The sequence below is a fragment of the Neomonachus schauinslandi genome, chromosome 2 (assembly GCF_002201575.2).
Source record: "Neomonachus schauinslandi chromosome 2, ASM220157v2, whole genome shotgun sequence".
NCBI lineage: Eukaryota > Metazoa > Chordata > Mammalia > Carnivora > Phocidae > Neomonachus > Neomonachus schauinslandi.
In genome coordinates, this window is record NC_058404.1 from 32,845,428 (window position 1) to 32,869,289 (window position 23,862).

The 23,862-nt window shown below is 42.1% G+C and overlaps 1 protein-coding gene across 1 annotated transcript in view; it reads left to right on the plus strand.

Annotated features, from left to right (window-relative positions):
- Nucleotides 1–23,862, plus strand: part of UNC5D (unc-5 netrin receptor D) — a 526,408-nt gene that overhangs the window by 450,542 nt on the left and 52,004 nt on the right. Inside the window, exons 9-11 of the mRNA XM_021681506.1 lie at nucleotides 9,994–10,179; nucleotides 13,622–13,999; nucleotides 18,985–19,069. Coding sequence (XP_021537181.1) covers nucleotides 9,994–10,179; nucleotides 13,622–13,999; nucleotides 18,985–19,069 — 649 coding nt within the window. The remainder of the gene's footprint in view (nucleotides 1–9,993; nucleotides 10,180–13,621; nucleotides 14,000–18,984; nucleotides 19,070–23,862) is intronic.

A 23,862-nucleotide genomic window follows, 5' to 3' on the forward strand; every position in this document is an offset into this window, starting at 1 on the left:
CTAACTCTGAGATACTCTTAAACATCTAAATAGAGAGGTTGAGCAGGCAGTTGAATATATGAGTCTCGAGGTCAGAGGAGAGTCTTGGCTGGTGACATAAATCTGGGGCTTGTCAGTGTCCAGATGATATTTAAAGCCATTAAGTTGAAAGAGATCCCTGGCTAATGAGTATGCGTGGAGACAGAGAAGAAAGTGGAGGACTGAGCCCTACAGGGCATCAACATTTAGATGTAGAAGAGGTCAAAAGTCACTGCAGAGAAGACAGAAAAGTAATAGCAGGCAGAGTAAGAGAAAAACCAAAAGAAAAGAACATGTTGTCCCAGAAGAAAAGTTTAAAAAGTTCAGGCCATCTTCATTCCCAACCAGGATTGCTACAGTGGCCTCCCTGGATCCAGTTTTGCCCTTCATCAATTTTTCTGAGCTTTCTGAAACATAAATTCTGGTCGTACCACCTCCGTGTTTAAAGCTCTTCAATTGCTCACCATTAGTTCTAAGATCTAGTCCAAGGTACTGAACAGGTATATGATCTGGTCTCAGCTTCCTTTTCTTAATCAGCCTAATCATTAGGTAAGTTCCTTCCTACGTGCTTGCCACTTCCTATATTCTTCAGCCAAATAAAGCTTCTGGGTTTTCTGAATACCCTCTGCCCATTTTTGCATGTACATTCTGTTACTTCTGCCCAAAAACTCGTTCCCGCCACTTAAGCCTTAACTTGTTAAGCTCATTCTTCCTTCAGATCCTCTGCAAGACCTTCATCCACCAAGCCTGCATTAGTTACTCCTGTATTTTAGCCAGTATCAAACTATCTCCCTAATTCTATACTATATTTTCATTGCCCTGATGCTGGTCTGGATTCCTCTTCTCAGACATTATCCTATCTACCTATAGGCAGGGATTGACTCTTATTTACTCTTAACACCTGTAGCCATTACCACTGGCCTAGTATGTATTAGATGTTCAAAAAACACTTGAGTTAATGCCTTACATCCTTTTGTTAACTCCTCATGGGGCCTTTTGTTGTTAAGGTGAAAATAACTGCTTATAAAAATTTTAATCATTTATGTAGTAGCTATTTATTATACAATTATTCTATATTGTCTTGTCCCAGTGAAATGTGAGGGAAAAAATAAGAAATGTTTCTTCCCCACAACTTACAACATAGAAGATGATAAATGACTTGAGAAAAGGGGCAGGAACAATCTTGAATAATCATTTATTCTCTACCAGATACGAAGTTAAAGCCCAAAATGTACGCTTTCCAGAATCATTTCCATCAAAGAATGGCCCAAATGTGTCCTTAAAGTCTAAAAACAAGGTGTACTCTTCTCACTAACACCCATCCCATTCTATATCTTTTCCAAAAACACACTGCCTTCATCCATATTGGAATCATATGAAGCCTGGGAATCACCATCCTCTGTGATCTTCACAGGGTTAAGGAATGCCTCAGAAGATATGGGGCCCACACTACATTCGAGCATTCTTTTAGTCTATGAAGACTTGGATAGTGCCTTGAGCCCATAGAACTGTCTGGGACTTTGGGACCTACCTTCACATTCTCAACAGACTTTTAGGCTCTTCTAAGCTAACAGTAGGCTGCTGACCTCAATGCTGATCTTCTAGCCATGCTTTAAAGCACTTTTTTTTTTTTTGTATTTTGCCCATCATTTTTCTTCACCTCCTGCTGATTATTTTCAATTACAAAAACACTGCACTTTCTGCAAATTGCATGACTTGCTTTGTCCTTCAGGGTCATCCCTACTGTGAATCAATCCAATATGTCTTTATAGGCAACATTTGTAATTTTCTTACCACTTCCAGTATCCTTATTATCCAATTTTTATCCTATAATAAGTCTGTGCCTTTTCTTACTACTGTTTTCAATGATATTGTTGACTCTGCCCTTAATGAATGTGATGGGAGTTTGTTCATTATATACCTCAGAACTAAGCACAGAGGAGTAGTTGATAGACCAATATGTTCTTCAACAAGAGAATAACCCAGGTAACTTGTTAGAATATGAATTCATAGGCCCTATCTCTCCACTTGTCAGTATTTTCAAAGTTTATAGAGTTTGTGCCTTCAGTCTTTAGGAGAGGAAATTAAATAAATTGAAGGCATTTTTCTCAAGGGCTGGAGTTCAAATCCTATTCTTTTTTGACTCTATCCCTACTCTAACTTGGCCTTCGTATCTGATGGGGGGAAAAAGCACAGTTCTTTTGCAGCCAAAGGTAGTTACCAGATAAAAGAGAGGACCCCTCGTTAAATTTGAATTTCAGATAAATAAATTTTTTAGCATAAACATTATTCCAGATATTGCATGGAAAATACACTAAAATTATTCATTGTTGATCTAAAATTCAAGTTTAACTGTGTCATATTTTTATTTGCTAAATCCAGCAGCTTTGCTTAAAAGGAGGACTATAACATACATGAATATGCACTATCAAGAAATATTTTATAAAATAGATTACCTTTACTGCCAATCTTGGAAGAATGGCTAAAATTGAAACAGATATTGGAGGGAAGAGCCCCTCAGTAGGAGCAAAAAATCTGAACCCAAAAAAAAGTCTCCTGGAGTACACGGTCTACTTGAAAAAATGAGTAATCAGACTTGGCCAGAGAGTAGGGTCCATATGAATAAGAAGTGGGTGAAAGCTTTTGAAAAATGGGATGGTGCAGAGCATAAAGTGTCTTGAGCCATAATATAAGTCCCTGTTGGAGTGGACTCAATTCATATTAGAGAGTCGTTGAAAGGTTTCGGAGTGGCAGTACCAGGACTGTGTTTGGGAAGACGAATCCACGTGTAAAATGTCTGAGTGACCAAGACTGTGTACAAGGTACGATGAGACTGAACACCATGGGTGTCAAGTGGGGTGTCTCCTGTTGAAATTGAGATGCAAGAGGCATTGGAGATGTAATGAGTAAGGCGTGTGAGTGGTTTGGAGAAGGACTCAATGGGCACAGAATGAAAGATGACTCTTCAGTCTCACTCATGGTATCACATTACCTGAAAAAGGGAATTCAAGAGAAGAAAATATTTGAAGAGGTGCAAATGATGAATCTAGAAGTCAGATGACAGATTTGAGATGTTAGCACAACACGCAAGTGGTTTTGTCCATTGAGCAGGAAGAAGATATGGGATGAGGTCTGCAGACAGGAGATGAGGCAGGAGATCTCCAATGGAGAGTGTTAGACATCAAGGAAATAGCACTGTTTGTGATGATTATCCAATGGGATTGGCATGGAGAAAGGAAAGGGGCTGAGAAGGGAGCTTTAAAGTCTGTTTATAGAACTTTGAGAATGAAGGGTGGTTACTAAGTAAGAAGAAAGTAGAGGAATCGAGTTTAAGGAACATTTTTTATCTCTCTAGAAGGAGGACTGGCTTGGCTTGTCTGCCGCCTCAGAGCAGTAGGAAAGAGTAAGACAGAGAACATTACTGTTGAGGCAGTGGTAGTAAGCAGCCTTCAAGAAGGAACAGTGATTTGGCGGAAAGACAGACCTTAAAGGGTAGGAGAACAATCAAATATTGAAATACTGGACTAATTAAATAATCATACTGCCCAGCAACAGGCTAGGCAAATGTAAAAAGAAATGAAGTGCATCTACGGGTTCTGGTAGGAAAGACCTACAAGATACTGTATGTGGAACAACAAAAAGCAAAGTACAGGAAAGGAAATATAATGTGGAGCCTTTAGGGTAAAAAAGGATAAATGAAGGACATTCACATTTTTTCACCCGAAAGTCCTCAAAGATACTATCAAGACTATTTCTGGAGTAGTTGGAAGATGCATTTTCTCCTTGCATATTGTCCATTTTTATACTTCCTAAAACATATTCTCCCCTTATACAGGTATTTTATTTATTCCCTTAACAGGGACAGCAGTTAACTGGTTGGGGAAATCACGTATTAAGAAAACATATATTAAGAAATGTTGAATGTTAAACAAAAGTGCCCTAAGTTCTTTTAAACAAACAGCTAAGAATCTATGGGTGTAGAGAAGACCGCATTGTTGAGAAGTTTATCTGAGAGGAAGTTGGGGGAAAGATTTGGGGAGAGGTGATCTAAGAAGACTAGACTGTGTGTGCAGGCAGAGGGCAAGGCTCAGGTGCAGAGGAAAAGTTTGAAGATGCAAGACCAAAAGGGAATAATGAATGAGTCCGAGTCCCGGTGGAGGCAGGAGAGGGCGGAATTAGAGCCGGCCTGACACAGAAGAGGAACAGCTCCTCAGGGAACAGAGAAAAGGGAAGGAAATGTGCGTGAAAGAGCAGAGGAATTTTAGAGTTTGGGGGAGTGTGCTCACATAGGACAGCCTCCATTTCTTCAGCTAGAAAGAAGGGCAGGTGAGCAGGAGGGCGCTTCTTGAACTAGAATGGTGCCAAGCACATAGGAAGTGCATTTAAGAATTGGCTCTGTGGTCATTCATTACAAAAGTAAAACAACAATCACCACATTTTCAATAATGAGGTTTTTGACGGGAGATCAGAAAAGCCGAGGTGCTGATTGGTGAAGGGGTTATAAGACTCCAAGCAGTGCAAATATAATCGAATGGCTCACCGTGGTTGGCCGTGGCTGGCCATTTAAAGCTATTTTCTGACATGTTATTAAAAAATGTTGCTTCTCAATGACAGCAAGGATAAACCACTCTAACAGAAACTTCTGTTGTATCTTATTCCAGCATCTAATTAAATACTCTGGTACATGACTCTGTATCCACAGCACTCACTGGCTGTGCAGGGGTCAGGGGCAGGTCCTGAGAGGGCCGGGAGCTGCCCTTCTTGGGGAGTGAGCCCACCAACAGCTTCTTCCATCTTCCATCTGTGAATTCTGATGATGTTTGTTCCTTGGTAATTCACCGTTTCTAGTATATGCCAAGTCAAGTTGTTGGTTTTTCTCCTGAAATGGCAGCAATGGCTGTTCTGCCATATTTAATGGGAGATAGAGTATTCTGTGTTTTGAAAGGCATTTGCTGTGCTCCTTTATTAATTTTGTGTAGCTATCTAATTCTATAAAACAGATTTTAATCTGATATATAGTTAAGCTCATAACATGAGAATTGAGTTAAATTCCCATTAATTAGTGGCAATAATCAATCTTTCACATGTGAGTCATGTGAAGAAAGGCAAACCTAGTAAACAGCTCTTGTATTTCATCCTTTGGGGACTACATTGGTTCCTCTAAATGACTAGGTATGATAGCAATTCCTAAAGACATGGAACTTGCTGATGCCTCATCCTTGCACTAGGAAGTTCACAGGGGCTTTGAAAGGCCACTTACTCCTTCTCACCAGCTTTGACCAAAAATAAATAAATAAAACGCCTGCAGACAATTGTCAAGTCATGCTGCTTTTTTTTTTTTTCCAGAGACTTTCTGAAAGGAAATTTCAGTCTCCCTCAGAACTACACCACACTTTTAAACAACCCTCATTGTAGAAAAGGTCATTTTAATATCTAACCAGAGTCCCAATTGCTATAATAAAAGGCTATGTCCTCCTGTTCAGTCCTTGTTAGGGACGGCGAAGCACTGGTTACTCGCGTCATCATAAAGGAAGGGTCATTGAGTGCCTACTGTGGGCCTCTTCTCCTCTTGTGACAACCCTCTGTGCCTTAAAGATCACCTCCAGTCACTTTATAGCTCTCCCTTCTCCAGGCCAAATGAACCCATAAACATGGCCTCTCCAGGGTCCTAATTTCCAGCTCTCTATTAATCTTTGCAGCCTTTTTCTGCAGATATTCCATACTCCTTCCAGCAATGAACATACTCCTCAGTAGTTCCTGACTAATTTGGAATACAAGAGATTTCTTAGTCAGTTCTCAGTTTTGTTGTGTTTCCTCTAAGGTGTAGATTTTTACACAACAATTTTTTTTTATTAGTTTCAAAGGTAGAATTAGTGATTCATCAGTTGCATATAACACTCAGTGCTCATTCCATCAAGTGCCCACCTTAATGCCCATCACCCAATTATCCCTTCCCCCACCCACCACCCCTCCAGCAACCCTCAATTTGTTTCCTAGAGTTAAACGTCTCTTATGGTTTGCCTCCCTCTCTATTTTCATCTTATTTTATTTTTCCTTCCCTTCCCCATGCAACCATTTTTTTGCACCACATGTTGGGTCCTTCCATGCTTTGCCTAAAGCTTTTGTGACTCTTGGATCAAGGAAAACGGGGGTGAAGACACAGGAAAGACATCAATAACACATTGATACCTAAAGCTTCATTCGTGAAACAAAGTCAGAAAACAGTATCCTGTGCGCACAGAAAACGGAATAGCATTGTCAGTCACAGGGTCTCAGTGCTTCTGTTCAAAATCATTTTGAGCAAACAGACCAGTAACACGTGTGTATGTGAGCAAGCAGACAGGGGTAAACATATATATGTGTTAAATGTAAAGGGAGTCCCTGCGGCAGGAGTTCTGTAATCAACCTCAGACTGTGATTTCTTTAATGCTTTTCTTCCCACAGTTGGAGACCAGGCGAACAATCAATGAATAGTTGCAGTGATTTGCAAATTTCTGTGGGAAATTGTAGAGATATTACTGCTTTTGAAGTGTTTAAAGCAGTCAGGGAGAATGCATTGGCATTCAGATAATTAAACAGTAAGAAGGATGATCCAAAATGAGTTGTCGGAACCCTGAAGTGATGTTGGAGTTTAGAAGAACATGGTTGGCAGGGTTGGCTGGATCGGCCAGGCCAAGGTTACTTTCTTGGAGGAGGTGGACCTTGAGCTGTCATTTGACGGATGAGTGGTACCTAGATGCCCAGTGGGGTGGGGCGATATTTTACAATGACCTTCCATTCACTAGCAGGCATCCATCTGGCAGGTAAATTACAGCTGAGTTTGGGGTGTAGGGTAATGCAGCAAAGGAGAGCATGAGCACTGACATGGGCCATGGAGAAAGCAGCCAGTGCCTGGGTAGTGCTGGTGCCTGGTGGTCATGTGGTTGGAAAGACTCCCCTGGGAAGGAGCAGCAGTGGCTTCCAATGTTTGGATAAGAGTTGAGTGTGTGCCTGTGTGCGCACGTGCATGCATATGCCCCGCTTCCTCCCTTGTCCCATGAAGTCGTAGTGGAAAATGTGGAACTGAAACTCAGATTCTTCTGGAGCCAGTCCTGAACACACAAGAAAAGCGAATGGATTATGTTTGTAAGCACACAGCAGTCCTTATAGGGGAAACCACTCTCCTTTCCTGGAGGACAGATTAGAAAAAAGTGAGGCAGAGGAAAAAAGACAAAAGAATAAGGCGAAGTAAAAGCAGGTAGAGAGAAGAGAAGAGAAAGAAGAAAGAAGCGCTGTGGCCCAACTTTGGAAGGGTTTGAGCTGTGGGTAAGGATATCTGATTACATCTCTCCATATACACATGTGGCTTTGGGTAACTTGTGTCTGCCTCTGTCAGAATCTCATCACTACTGCTGGACGAGAAACAGGAATATGTTAATTCATCCGTGCATCCTCATTTCCACAGCATGGTTGGCCCTTAGCAAATGTTTGTTGAATAAATGAAATTATTAGATTCTGAAGTTTTTAATTCCCAAGACAGATTGTTCTTGTAAACTAAATACCACGTTGCTTATCTTCCTGTAGGAGTCGATTGACTTCTGGCTTTTAGATTAGACTGTCCCACCAAGTGCAAGGGTAAGCTTTATGAGGACACGGTGCCCTCCATATGATCTCTGTCCCTTCTCCCCCGACCCCCATCCCCAAAGTCCTCATACTTATTTTTAATTCTGTAATTCAGTATTTCATTCCCTTGACTTAAGTCAAATAGATTCTGCAAATATTCTTGGGAAACGCATTGAACCATATCAAACATTTAAATCTCAATCTAAAGGCATAGGTCCTTTCCTAAAAACAGAGTTTGTGTCTGAGAAGGAGAATTCTGCTTGTCTGGGTAGCATAAAGAACAAGATAGGAAGAGGAACAAACACAACTTGTTCCTGCTACTCGGTTTCGTCTTGGGACGTTCACGTCTAGGGATGTCCATTTCCAGCCGAAGTCTTTTGCCCTGGTCATCCTCCTGACTTCTGCTCCTGCCTGTTTTAGCACCTGGGACACTAAAAGGGGTCATTGTCTCTACTCTGCCAACTCAGCAACTGCATTCAGTACACTGCCAGGCTGTTTCTCTGTCTGTGCTCGGATGCTGAGCAGGTGTGTTCTCCCCAGATACGCCTTTTAAGCTGATAGTGTCATCAGTCAGTACTGCCTGAGGAACCGGTGGCAAGCAGGGGGAAGGCTAATTGGTTTCAAGCCAAAATTCTCTCACTACTCCTGGTCCCCTGCTGTGTTCTGTGTCCTCTCTCCGCTCTGAGTACAATTACGTCCTCCAAGGAGCTTAATTGAGTGGAAGGAGGGTGAGAGCCTAAGGGGGAGCATAGCTGCCCTTCCCTTTCTCTGTGTGACACAGGCAGACACTGGAACCTTGGGATCGGCTCCAGTTACCATATGCCTGGTTCTGGGTGGTCAGAGCAGACCACCACCCAGAAGCCTCCATCCCTTTCCCTCTCCCCCTGGGACCGCCATGACATTGGAACTAAAACCTGAGTCACACCCTGTTTCTCAACACCTCCTCGGCTGTTGTGGTTACTGACAGTGTCTTATAATCCTCTAACCTTTCAGATACCATTCTTTGGTTCTTTCGGATGGTTACACTCCCTTGCAAATTATTTGTATGTGTTTGCTGCCCCTATTGCTGAACTAGTTCTGCTTGATTTCCTTGTTCACTCTTTAATTTGGTAGCGCCTCATTTTACAGCCCACTAACTTTGTCGAAAATAAATTCCTTTTACCTGTGTGGTTAGTAGCACTCAGTTGATAACATAAGTACCATATTAGGCTGTAGTGAATGCATAGTAAGCACCATGCAATTACAAGGTGAATATACGATAGCTCTATTTTAGCCTCTAAACCCAATACAGGGTAACAGAGTAATTACTTTGGGACCTATTAAGTGTACTCACCCCATAATCTGTAGGGAGATGAATTACATAGTTAGCACTTGCCACCTTCTACTTCCGCATACTTTCCAAGATGAAGCTTCTCTTAGGGTTGTGTGGTTGGATAAATCTCATTCTGAACAGCAGTAGCCATGTTGAATGTCTTCAGGAATGAACCACACCCAAAGGACAACTAGCAAACGAGTTGGAAAACAGCTACAACCAATCTTGGGGGTTGGGGAGACACCCACATTCTCAATTCAAACTAACGCTTTTATTTTTGCTTTGCCTATGCATTCAATAGGATGGAGTAGGAGAGGTATGGGAGAAACAGCATGTGCCCTTTTAGAGACCAGTCCTCCTCCACAAAAACATATTAAGTCTAGCATTTAATGGTGCTAGAAAACATTGACCATGGACATCGGAGCCCCTAGGACCAAGACCTCCATATTTCACAATAGAAACTCTCTCATAATAATTGTAAATACCCTAACCTGATGTTGTCGATGTTCTCTTAAACTGAATGATTTGTGCCAAAGCTAAAAAATTCCTATTTGTGAGCTCTGGTCTTCTCTCTCTCGACTCCTAGACTGTGTATGAGCTTCTCACCCCAGCCCACTCTGTGAATGCATGTGCCCATCATATAGAAGCAGAGCAGTTTGCCCATGTTTTGTCATTGTATGTGGATCTCATGTCCCCCCTCAAAAATAAGATGCCAAAAAATACTTTGCAGGTAAATAGGACGTCCTAAACCAAGTTAATTAAGGAGTTGTCTGTTTTTCCTTGAAAAATACTACATTCTTTGCAAAATTGATTCTCTTTAAGATTTTATGATGTGGTAAACTACCTTAATGCAGTCAAGATATTTGACTGGCATCCCTCTGATTTATACAGGGTATTTTAGAAACATTATGTGTGAAAGTAGAACTTATGGCTAGCTGCATTTGTCATTTTCTCTGAGTGGTAGCTCCAAAAAATCCAATAGCATTTCATTTGGTATCCCAGGGTGGCTCTTTGGCTCTGTACCCATGTTGGCCATTTAGGATTTCTCCTGTGTCTTTCAGGCATTGAGAACGCCAGCGACATTGCTCTGTACTCGGGCTTGGGCGCTGCCGTGGTGGCTGTTGCAGTCCTGGTCATTGGTGTCACCCTTTATAGACGGAGCCAGAGTGACTATGGCGTGGACGTCATTGACTCTTCTGCATTGACAGGTGGCTTCCAGACCTTCAACTTCAAAACGGTCCGTCAAGGTCAGCGGCGTAGGTCCCCCCAACACCTCGTCCTCAGGACCATAGAGACTACGCTCACACAGGACCCCCAGTGCTCTCCGGCCCTGTGTGAAGGTAGCTCTTGGCACTGGGAGCCGCTGCCTAATTGTCTAAACATGTTAGGAAACCAGGCTCAGTGGGTTAGTCTGCCTCGGTCCTTGGCTATGAGGAGGATGAATGGATCTCAGCTTACCATTAGCAACATTCTCAATGGGGCACTTCCATCCTTGATATGTAGTAAACTTAGCAAGTTATTTTGTCTCAGATTATCCAACTTTCTATTTTAACAAGACTGCTCTGAGGATATTTCATTAACTAAAATACTGATTATTCAAACCTGAGCACCAACTACTTTACCATAACCTCCCGTGCATATGAATTATACTATTTATTAGGTAGAGTTATTTGTGTTACTTCTATTTTGTAGAAGTGAAAAGGACTTCAGAGAATCTGTGATGGGTCAGGTAGCCAGCAGGGGGAGAAAAAAATGAAGTTCCCAGCTTAAATGACTCTCACCTGTTGCCCGGTCAAGGCAATCTTTTGTTGGAGAGAGAAGGAAATCGATCATGTCAAGCTATAGCAATGCTCATTTTCAAAATAGAGTCATGTAATTCTCTTATGTGAACCAAATCTGTTTCTGATTGCAAGATGGAGATGAGCTATACATGGGTTTTGGTTTAGAAAAAAAATGAAACTGTCTCCCTTCAGAGGGTGAAGTTTTCTACCTTGACCCTTCCTGTCAATATTGTCACCTTTATTTCTATTTATTGTGCATCACTAGTGCCTGTAGCCCTCGACAAGAAGAAGTCTCACTGCATGGCAGTGACTGAGTAGCAACCTGGTTCTGAAGTGGAACCCGAACATGCTAGAAACTGGGAGATGGCCGGCAGAGACAAAAGTGCTTTCCTGCCTGCCGCTCACTTCTGGGCACCAGAGTTTCGGGTCTGAGCCTGCTTCTCAGAAAGGGACACATGCCCTTGACTTGGGTACATAGCTTAGTAGGTATGATTTAATTAGAAATAAATCGAATGAAGAACTGATTTTTATACTACATAAGAAACTGGAAATCTTTCCATCAAATAGAAGATCTCAGGGTCTCAGACCATAACATTTTAAAATAGAATACAGTCATTTGAGAGACAGAGGCTTTGAAGTCAGATAGATGGAATCCAAAATTGCTAAATGACCTAGTTAATCGATTATGCTCTGGGTCTCAATTTTTATAGCTATAAAATGGGGATCCTCCTAGCCACCTCAGAGGGTCCTCATGAGGATGAAGTGACCCGGAATAACAAGGATCATAAGCCCTTGGCATAAGGAGGGTGCTCAACAAATGTAATGAAGAGGAGTCTAACTGCTGGTGGTTTCCTCTGACTTTGGCACAGGAGGCCAGTGTGTTCCCTGAAGCAGCAGGTAGCAGGTGAGGGGGTGGTTCCCTCGCCTCAGCATTTGGAGAGTGCGGACTTGCATAAGCTGAACCCCATCTCCTTAGTGTGGGCCTCCGTAGAGCTTACGGTGTATTGTGAATCTCTAAAAGAATAGATAGCCTTTCCAAACTTACTTTACCATTTTGTTTTTATTTTTAACCAAGAATATCCCAAAGCTAGTGATTAAAGCAAAAATCTTTTATTAAGATTCTACTCTACCCTATATTCACTGCAATGGTAAACCTCCCATTGACCTTCATATGATTTTCACCTCCATTGTCTTGAGACATCCCTTCTTGAGCAAAGAGAGTGGAAGGTGAATGGTGATGAGACTTTTAAACAGAATGCCATAGTTCAAATTGAGCAGAAGTTTTAAAAGGATTTCCAGAGGGAACTGTAAAGTAATCAGCCAACTTTCTTCAACCGTGGACTCTTGTCATACGTACATACTTTTATAATCAGGCATTTTCTCCTTAAGTTAGACTTCAGTGTAACTCTAGGAAATCTTTTTGCTGCTTGGCTTCACATAAGCTAGGAGGGTCTTTTAAAAAGTGGCCAAAAATTAAGCTCCAGAAGGTGAGGGCTTGAGATAAAATAGCCATGAGACTCAGGGATGTGATTTTTCAGGTCTTGGTGGAAGGGTCTGTTCCAAATTCTTTTCAGATGTGACATGGTTCTTAAGTCCCGCTTCTTGCCCAGGAAGACCATAAACAAGAACCAGGCTGAGACCTGTAGAATTCAGTGTAGTTCCATTAAAAAGCACGGCTCCTTGATTGTGTCTTGGCACCAGAGCCTTAAGCATGAAAAAAATGCATCATCAAGGAGCCTTTAGATCTACAAAGCCATTTCATCTCATTTTGAACCTCCTCCTCTATGATTTTGGATTCTTAGAGCATCAGAACAAGAGGTGGCAAAAGTCAGGGTTATAGATTTCTTGCTGGCATTGCTACAAATTATGAGTTGGAAGAACTATGGAGGCTAATACAATATGGCCTAGAATTGCAACATTTTCAAAAATAGCATACTTTAAACATTTTGTCAGGCCCTAAAGGAAAACTGTTTAATATGGTTTGGGTTTCAATTTGAGGAGTCACATTGATGGACTGATACGGGTGGGAGGTTTGGGACTGAGGGTTATTTCGTTATTTACTAATAAATGAGATTACTTCATCACAAGAAAATAGCACGGCATTTCATTTTTAATATTTGGCCTAGAAAAAAATCGGTGAACCCCAACAGATGAAAGTCAAATTTCTCATGTTTTCGTAAAGATTTTTGTTTTCAGTTGTTTTGAGATGGAAAGGAAGCCATTCTAAGCTGCTCCCCACGTAGAATCAGGAGTCTCACTCTCCCCGTGTGGGGCCTCTTTTCCCTCTCAGAGTGACATATGCACTATTAGAGCAGACGGACTCCTCAGACACAGAGTGGTCCGTGGGCTCCCCGACCCGTTTGCTCCGAGGACACAGTGTTTCCTCCCCCAGCTCCGGAAACTGCCCAGAATTCCACACGACACGCGCTGGCATCAGCACCACTCTAGTTCTAAACAGCCCTACCTAGCTGTGTCACCTCTTACCATTTAAAATGAACAGATGTTATTTTTCCTCCAAACTGGATTGCAAAACATCTTTCTTCCTTTTTTTTTTTCCTTTAAGCATCTCTTCACCAGTTAAAATGATCAAATAAACGTAATACCTGAGTTCATTGCCTGACAGAGTGCCAGAAATACTTGTTTTGAAAAGATGGCATCCAAGGAGCTCTGGAACATGAGTGACTTGGGTTCAGCGGCACTCAGAGAATCCGCTGGAAAAGCCAGAGCTCCAGGTTCCAGGGCTCTGGCCACTCCTGACCAGCCTGTGAGAGCTGCCACAGATGCTCAGGGGTGGGCTTGAAGGGCAGCTGACAGGCACATGGGTGGTTCTGCAGTTAGGAGAGGTAGAGGCAAGGGGGTAACTGATGCCTTTTCGTTTCTGAGTGACAGATCAATTTTCTTTGACCAGGTAACTCCCTGCTCCTGAATTCCTCCATGCAACCAGACCTCACGGTCAGCCGGACATACAGCGGGCCCATCTGCCTCCAGGACCCTCTGGACAAGGAACTCATGACAGAGTCCTCACTCTTTAACCCTTTGTCTGACATCAAAGTCAAAGTCCAGAGCTCATTCATGGTGTCCCTGGGCGTGTCTGAGAGACCCGGGTACCACGGCAAGAATCATTCCGGGACTTTTCCCCATGGAAACAACCGCAGCTTTAGTACAATGCACCCCAGAAATAAAACACCCTACATCCAGAATCTGTCATCACTCCCCACAAGGACAGAACTAAGGACCACTGGGGTCTTTGGCCACTTGGGAGGACGCTTAGTCATGCCAAATACAGGTGGGTGGTACGTGTGCATTTGTGTATTTCCGAGCATTCTTTTAAATGATTTATATCGACAATTATGTCCCATAAGATTCATTTTTAAGATGTTTACCATCTTTGTGTCAGAGCTATAAACTGTGGTTCCATAAGCCTCGATTTACACAGCAAACCAGAATCGATGCTGAGATTAGATTTTGCAATCTTCACTTCAGCATGGATCAGCTGTTCCATTTGATGCCCTGTTCGAGTTGACAGTCATATTTGCTCAGAAGGTTTGGGTGGTCCCCAGGGTTTAAGCCCCCTTGAAATATATTTCCTAGAACATGAGCAGGAAGCACTGAAAATATTCCTTGACGGGAATGAGAAATACCATGTTTTATTGCCAAACATGGTTTATACACTAGTAGATAATTTAGCAGAAGGACATCGAAGTCGAACTTCCTCCATAACTGACCTAATAAACACTGTCAGTGTCCATAGACCTTGCTATAATGTTACTTTATGACAAGCAATGAAGAAGGTTCATTACGGAGTTGCTCTTTTGAATGCAAACTTCAGGTCCAGGGCTATATCGTGCGTACAATTAGTTCTCAAGAATTTTTTCCTCCTTTTGGTTAGAAAGGAGAGTTTCTTCATGTCTTAACAAGGATACTTAAGATGTACAGACCAAATCACTTTTAAAATGACATCCTATCTATGGATTAGTCTTCAGAGATGCCATCCAAGACCTAACTGAGTGGCCAAAGAGGGCATTCTCTCCTCTGATTTCTAAGCAACGAGAATTAGGTAGTGCTCTGAATCATCGCTGGTTGGCCGCTGAGAGGAAAGAGTACACTATCTCTGTATGTGTGACAAAACCACCAGATGGCATTGAATCGGGACCATTGGGGCCTCGGCTGCCTTCTCTCTGAGGTACAGCTCTCTACCCTCTCCAAATCAATCATTTTATCCTCTAAAATGAAATCTGCGATAGGACTAGTCTGAAACTCCCATTCCAGCTAACTGACCCTACAGTAGCTTAGTGACCTGACACTGCACTTTGGTTCAAGTTGAGAAATGTTGTCTTGTTCTCCTACATCAGTTGCTTCCTTAAAAATCACCCTCAAATGCAGGCCTACTCATGATTTTGTTTTCTGAACTTTCAACTCTCAAAATCTTCCTTGGTCCATGTTTTAGAATGTGGTAAGAATCTTCATTTAAACATGCATGAATGTCAACATGTGACATAATCCTCCCTGGTCATAATTGGCAGTCAGGAGACTCTACGCAGAATGAGCCAGGCAGCCATGCTTACCAAGTACCCTTCTTGTAAGAATCTATAACCACCCAGTGATGGGTATTAAGGAAGGCACGTATTGAATAGAGCACTGGGTGTTACATGCAAACAATGAATCATGGAACACTACATCAAAAACTAATGATGTAATGTATGGTGACTAACATAACATAATAAAATAAAATTTAAAAAAAAGGAATCTATAACCTGGAAGTGTGGGCTCTGGAAAAAGAAAATGCTGCAAACCCCTCCTAAGAACAGGATAGATTCATCAGAATCCTGGAAGGTTGCATTTTGTCTTCCCTTTCCTTCCTGATCCAGTGTGTGGCACTTCAGAGGCTCCCAGTAGTTATTGGTTGAATAAATTGGCCCACACGCCTCCTCTCTCTACCCATCTTTGTGTGTTTACATACATGTGGCAGGCATGCCAAGATCAACCCATTCATTGGCTCTGTTTGTTTAAGGTTCATCAAAGAAAGTGAGATGGAATCATGAAACAGATTTTTCTTTTTCCTCCATTCTGACTTGAGAAGCACTTGTGTTGAAAACGCAAAGTTCTGATGGCATCTGATTCCCAAACACTTCCTCTGTGAAAGGGCATTTTCAAAGCTTCTAATAAGAAGCCCTGGACAAGATTGAAGCTGTTCACTGGGAATGAGTTTGAGGAAAAATAAGTGTGGGGAATTGAAACATATGCTGTGTTATTTGCAGAACATAAATGCAAAATATGCCCTAGGGGGCTAGAGTGTAAAGAAGCAAGGCACAGCAATTAAATTGTTCTAGTGCCATCCATCCCGAATTATTGTATGGTGCCTGGCCATGATTTTTCAAAAAGGATGGGATGGTCCCCACGCTGTAGAAGTCATTTATTATGCAAAATACGAAGCAAGAAACTCAGACAGGTGGTTCTGTTGTCATATAAAATAAAAGGCTGTCAGGGTAGCAGGTGGAGTTTGGGGGAGAGTATGTTTCTTTAATTAGAGATAACTGGTGAGTGACAGATTGAAAACAGACACTTCTTTAGGGGACCACAGGCATAAAGATGCCCCACTATGCCTTTCCTTCTTCTTAAGCAATAACTTGTCACCCACACTACCACCTACCACGATCCTGCCTCTGTGTTTGTGTCCCATCTCTGTTGACAATCTGCGTGTTTAAGTGGGAGGAGGGGAGTATGTTTGAAAGAGAAAAAATTTCTGATCGAAGGAAAGATGAAATCGTTTAAAGCTCTAATGATCCTGTGGATTCAGGTCGTATTTAGGAGTATTATGAAATAATGTTTCAATCTGAACACAGGGAATTAAGCTGACTTGAAAGGAATGAGATATGATCCGTTCTACAAACAGCCCTATCTCAAAAGTCCACACACATATTTATTCTGATTCGATCTGGGAGTTGACCGTCAGTCACTGATGATCTAGAGAAGAGACCACGTCTCAGAGTCTGCCTTTTAAAAAAAAAAAAAAAAACAATTTTGAATACTCTTCCTTCATCTATTTAGGATTTGGTTTTTGTTTTTGAGTCCCTACTGTGTGCCAGGCATTGTGCAACATATTATTGATGTAATAAGCCATCCTTGCTTTTTTTATTTTAAACACACTGTAGGATTTATTTGCAAGTTTACAAAAGGCACACTAATCAACATGTCAGAAAGTAAAACATGATCATCTGGATTGGCAATCGAGGAACTGACTATAAAGGGCACCAGGCAACTCTGTGGTGATGGCAATGTTCTGTGTCTTGACTACAGTGGTGATTACATGAGAGTATACATGAGAAACTCATCAATTTATACTCTTAAAATAGGTACAATTTATTGCCTGTGAATTGTACCTTCAAAAAGGAAAAATATAGGAAAAGAAAAATGGGAGCACAATCAAGTTATTCTTTCAGGTTAATTGCCTAAGATGGCATCATTGCTTCATGATGCTTCTATACCTAAAGAATAAGGACTGAAGATCTCTGTTGTCATAAGGGCCTAGAGAGTCTAAAAGAGAGGCAACAGGGGTGCCTGAGTGGCTCAGTTGGTTAAGCAACTGCCTTCGGCTCAGGTCATGATCCCGGAGTCCCTGGATCGAGCCCCGCATCGGGCTCCCTGCTCCGCGGGAAGCCTGCTTCTCCCTCTCCCACTCCCCCTGCTTGTGTTCCCTCTCTCGCTCTATCTTTCTCTGTCCAATAAATAAATAAAATCTTTTAAAAAAATAAATAAATAAATAAATAAAAGAGAGGCAACAGAGAAAAAGCACTGTGTCAAGCAGAGAGAATACCGAATGTCTAGGGTGTGCATTCAGCTTGACATCCACACACACAGTGAATATCCTGTGTATCCCAACTTCTGCTCAACAGTACTGGAGTCCACGTCATTTGGCAACTACGTTTAAAAAAGAACAGGAAATGAAAGGAGGAGCCTGATCAGAGGCCCCTAAGTATGGCAATTACAGTTCCATTGACATTAAAGTCCAGAATATAAATGGATACTCCTGCTGAAAAGCTGTAAGCAAGATTCAAATGTGCCTCATTCTTAGTGCTGGCGAAAGATACTGATGATAACTAGCATGTTACTGAATAATGCTCAAAATGTGCATCACAGATAACTTGTTTTGCAATGAGTCTTACATTCCTTGATTCCATAGCAGCCAACAGGCACATAGAAGGATATCAGGAAAGCCTGCCATCTCTAGATGTAAATTACCATCGGCAATCTGAAAAGCTTTCTGTGCAATTACATTAGCTCTATGAAAGGGGGAAAGGTGGAAACCGCATTATTCAAAGAATAGGAGGATGCCCTGAGATTTTATTTTGCAAAGGTCTTACTGTGTCTCTATTTCATCTCTTTTTTTATAAACAAGAAGCTACATTAAAGAGAATCTCTGCCCTCTCTAGATTCCTCTCTCTTGGCCAAAGTGAAATATTTACTTTGCAGTAGATAAGAAAAGAGAGAGGATGTTGCAAACACAGTGTGATGTGGCTTCCTGGGCCTTCCCTCCCCTGCGTTACAGGATTTTGCTAAAGTTAGGCTACTGATTTTTCTCTGATTTGACACCAACATGCATATGGTTACACCACCTTTAACTTTCATCGTTTTTAGCTTCGGTTTGCAAATATTGGACAAATACCAGCTATACAACAACCTACAACGTCCCTAAATTTATCCATGCCTTTTTTTTTCCCCTTCAGTTTTCTTGACAAAATACAGTACTCTGTTATCACCTCTTTAAACTTACTTTGAGATGCATAATTTATAAGACAATTTCATACAAGGCCTGAGCAAAGCATTAGAGGGCTCGCCCACCACCTCAGATGCCTTTTCAGGAAATGACTGGAGAGAGATGAGCTACAGCGATACATTTTGAAATTTTGCAGCAGATTAACCAATACACTGATAAACTCTTATATTCAGACGTGTTTGATAGTGCCTGGTCTCAGGACACCCACTCTTTTAAGAGAATTAAAAAATGCTGGGAAGACTCTAAATAAAAAGCGAATTTGAGTCCACAGTCGAATAACATGCTCCTCTTTATGTCACTGTTGGGAAACAATGTTTTCTCCATTAGTATCCTGAACTTTATAAACTTTGCAAAGATCAGGATTTCATAAATTGCTGTGAGGGGTGTGTGTGTGTGTGAGAAAGAGAGAGAGAAGGGGCATCTGTAAGGTGCTCAGCTGTGGGGCTTCAAGATCATTGGAAAATCGACGAATAACCTCTTGGCTTTTTCTGTTTTAGGGGTGAGTTTACTCATACCACATGGGGCCATCCCAGAAGAGAATTCTTGGGAGATCTATATGTCCATCAACCAAGGTGAACCCAGGTGAGAGAGAAGGGTGGCATATTGATGACATTTTAAATATGGAAATGGAGCTACTGCAGAAAATCTGAGGTTTTTAAGATAATTTGGCATGGAAGTGTACAACTAAGATCTGTGAGTTATTTGACTATATAGAGGAAAAAGCCAGTTGCAAAACTATTGGATGAAAAGAAAACACACAGAGCTAGCTCCACAATTTTGGTGACTAATCTAGGTCACTGACCTCTTGCCTGCAGACACCAAATATAAAACCGTGAATCGGTAGGCAAGTCATTAGCAGGGCCCCTCCGTCAATATTGACTACCTCACATAGTCTTCCTCTCAAAAGAAAAAAAAAAATCATCCCAGGAGGTGCTCTGTGGTGCTATAGGCATTATGCAAATGCTGAGAATGACCAACCTATGACCTTTTCAGGTCAGCACAAGACCTGCTCTTGGCTGAGAGAGGATTTCTCAGGTAATCTTCCCTCCATGTTAAAATACCATCTAAGCTTTCAGGTCTGACACATTTCAGTAGCATTAAATTCAAGTACATGAACAAATACAAATCTTGTCACAGAGTCTTTAATGAAAGTAGCTGGTTATTTTCTTAGCGCAAGTATAATATTTGCGGAAATGTTGCTTTCTTCCACACAAGATAAACCTAGCTCCACTTTAGAAAGCAATTTCTCTCATAAACTGGATGTATCCCTCTGGCATTTTCAGTCTTAACATCTTGGTTATTTTAGGCTAGATTTTTTGTTGTGAGCAGAGAACACATGAAGGAAAAACACTGGAAGGAAAAAAAAAGCCAGAGAAAACAGATGGTTTGAACAGATTCTGATAACTATCTCCATGAAAGGATTTGTTGGTGCCCAGTGGTTTTAACTTTCTGCTCGAGAGAGCTTAGAAGGAATGGAAAAGGCTCTGCTAGCTGGCTGTTGGCGAGGCTCTCAGAGGGCTTGCGAGTAGGCCGTGCTGTGGTCTGTTCTCATGCTGTCTCCCTCAGTCCTGGAGAACCAGATCTCTCACCTACATACCTGAAGGCACTCTAGTGTCTGAACACCTCCACGTGCAAACAGAGGCAACCACGGCGCAGAGGGGCTTGGAGAGTTTATTCAGAATTTCAGTTAAGCAGACCCAAAGATGGAGTTTCCTGGATAAGAGTCGCCTTTTTTTTATCCCTTTGGGTGACTGATACGAGAAACCATACCTCTTTAAAATTTAGGTCAGGGTGCATTCCACACATGCTGCTGAACACATCGTCCTGCAGAGATCGAGTACAAGGCAGAATCCAGTCAGCCTGCCTGAATCACAGCTTCCTGCCAACCTTTGCCCCTGCATCCTGCTTCCTTCCTTATAATCCATCCACTGAGCCTACATTCAGCTCTTTCCTCTCAAAACCCAGTGTCTTCCACCTCATTATGTGAGAACCAACCTAGGGCTAGTTCATATTTTCAAAGGCACCCAATTTACAATTCACCTCAATCCCCATCTCTTACTAGAAGCTGCATCTGAGGAGGTCAGAGCTAGAGTGTGCCAGAAGGCATTAAACATACAGGACTTATGTGGGAAATATCACTTGAGATGTCCTGCAATTATAAAATAAGGAGGAGAAATATATTAAAAACATGCCAGGGCCCACAGACCTTGAAAGACAGGTTTGGCCTGATGCAGTCACCTCCTGGACCACCACTAGCTTTGTAAGTTCTGTGTTAACCGGTTTGGTTTATCCATCTGTATCTAAGATGTGAGTTTATTACTGCTGTCCAGGAGGGTGGAATGGACAGCAACAGGAACAGTTCCTCCAAGACTTCAGATCTGTGAGGTATGCATTTTCCTGTCTATTAAACGGAGGGTAAAGTACAATTGTAGGAGGCACACATTCCTTTTCATGTTGTTCAAACCTTCCCAGATGTTCCTAGCTCTTAAGAAAATGACCAGTCCCCAGGCTACTGCTCATTTAGCTTCCTTGGCAATCTTCATTCCCTTTCAAGAAGCTCCAAACTACTTACCAAAACATTAAAAATAGCACATGCCTTTCTGCTGCTACTTTTCTTAAGCTTGATGATTTTTTTTCCACCCCTAACAGGAGGCTGCTCAGAGCTAAGTTCTGCAGCTTTTAATCCTGTGGTTAATCAGAAGGCCATTAATGAAGCGCTATTTAGTGTCACCTTGCCTTTGTGATGTCACTTAAAAACCCATTTTCATCTTATGCTGTCCTTCTGTCCTGCTGAACTTGTGCTCAGAATAAGGCCTATTTTTCTCACCATCCATAGACCTGGAACAGCACGGCCCTGTCTCTTTAACCTCTGACTCTCCGTCACTTCCACACCCAGAATTACAGTCAGATCTTCCAAACAGCCTCTTTATGCTATATTTAGTCCGTTCCGTTTTCCTATTGATGGTACCTTTCTGTTGCCTTTTTCTGAGTGACATCTCTGAGACAGGTGGGTGATGATTTAGTGGAATTGTCACTGAAATCATTGATCCAAATTCAGTACCAGATTCCCAGAGATAGGGCTGTGTGGAATGAATCACAGACTTAAAATAACCCCCTGTATTCAAATAAGCTCCTATGGCTGTATTTTGAAATTCTGGTAGGTTTTAAGTGAGGGGGTTCATTGTATGAATTTATGCACCCTGGCCCTCTCCAGAGGTCCTACTTCTATTGCTGGGAAGCCTCCCTCTCAAGGATGCTCTGTATTTTCCATTAAATGGAATGATGTCACTCTCCCTCAGTGTCCCTGCTCTGTCTACACTTTCAGGCTTGAATTATCATTTTAATGAATCTCTTCCAACCTCGTGCAGCAGTCTGGACCTCTGGTTGCTCATAATGCTTAGGAAATGATCTCTGTTGGCTTTTTGTACAGACATGCGTATTAAATGGTTTGCTGGACGAGGACTTTGCGTTCTTGGAAAAGTAATAATTACCTCTGCTTCCGTGTAACTTGCAAAGTGCTCTCACATGCATTTGACTCATTTAGTCTTCCGTCATGTCAAAAGAAGAGGATTTTGTAGCAAATTTAGAGAGGAGGAAAAAAAAGTCTAAAAACATGAAGATTCCAAGAAGCAAAGGTGCTTCAAAGAGCACGTTACTCTCCCGGCAGAGCTGGGATTTGACTTCAGGCTATCTGACCACAACTGCAGTGCTCACACACTAAATGATGCCATCTCTCCCTGATGTCAGAGCCTTTACAGAAACAGCTTTCTTTTTTTTTTTTTTAAGATTTTATGTATTTATTTGACAGAGAGAGAGACAGCGAGAGAGGGAACACAAGCAGGGGGAGTGGGAGAGGGAGAAGCAGGCTTCCCACTGAGCGGGGAGCCCCATGTGGGGCTCGATACCAGGACCCGGGACCATGACCTGAGCCGAAGGCAGACGCTTAACGACTGAGCCATCCAGGTGCCCCCAGAAACAGCTTTCTGACTTTGGCGTTCCAACTCTTGGCCCCTAGAATGGGGCATCTCTGGAATCGCTCTGTATGAGCACCGAGAATTAAGCAAGGCAGAAAGGCAGGATCAAGTTGAACTTTTCTTAGAAGTACATCAGGTAAATTGCTGTTGTTACATCATAGAACTGAGAGCACAGAGGCTGGAAACAAGTCCCACTAAATTGCTGAGTCTCAGCGGACACAATGTTAGGAAACATCTGAACTCAGTGGCTAGGAGTGTGAGCCCAGGCATCAGAAGCCCTGGGTTCAGATCTAAGCTCCACTGCTATCATCCATGTGACCTTAGGGAAGTTCCTAAAACTCTTTGCAATCCAGATGTGTCCTCCTCTGAAAAACAGTAGGTATCTACCTTATAGGGATATCGTGGGATTGCATGGTAGACAGTGATACAAAAATCTAAAAGATGATAAAATAGGTGTTCTTTTCCTCATTGCTACACTTGTATTTGACAAAGCATTCTACCTACAGTATATCCTTTCATCTTCACATGGAGCCTATATGGTAAACAATAATATGATTATCCTGATTTTTATAGATTTGAAAATTAACACCAAGAAAAGTTAGTAAGCTCAATTTAGGTTGTAGCAAGACAAGGCACCAAAGCAAGGTAATCTGACTTATAATGTATTTCAATGCTGTATCACAATCCCTACCATAAGGCGCAGTTAGGTATGTTATCCATGAGTCCAGTAAAGCACACTGGGGGTGTGACAAGGCTTATGCCTAATAATGGAAATACATCATGAAACGGATGGGGAGGGGCCCAGATTTGGGAACGTCATTATTACTTTGCAACTCAATGTGGAACCACACTGCAATAGGGGATCTCATGGCAAACCATGGAAAAATACAAAATGGCCCTTAATCTATTCTAAGCATAGACCCACAGACAGGGTGTGGAGAGAGTACCTTTCAGAAGTTGTCACTTGACCTGAGTCTAAAACATCAGTGGAAATTAGCCAGGCAAAGAAAGGTATAAGGGCAGTAAGTATCTCGATGTCCAGCTCCAGGATACGTTTTCCATTATCTACATAGCATAAGAGGGGCAGGGGGAGAAGTCTGTAAGAGCGGCTAAATCCAGATACCTTTTCCTGCTTTTAAGTCATTATCTTAAGCAGCTTCCTTCCAGCTGTAGCCCAGGCCAGGGCACAGGTAGGACAAAGGGTTAGGTTTCACGTGCTGTCCTCTTCACAAATTAGAGAACGCTTAGTGACATCACAGGAATGGGAACTTGAGCAGCCTCACAGAAAGGCAAGGGCATGAAGTTGGGGCTGCCAGAAGTATTTGCTGGGGAAACCCTTGGGCTCTTCCTGGATCGGGGGCATTTAAGCAGCTAGCTCAATGCTAGACGTGGCCTCCTTTC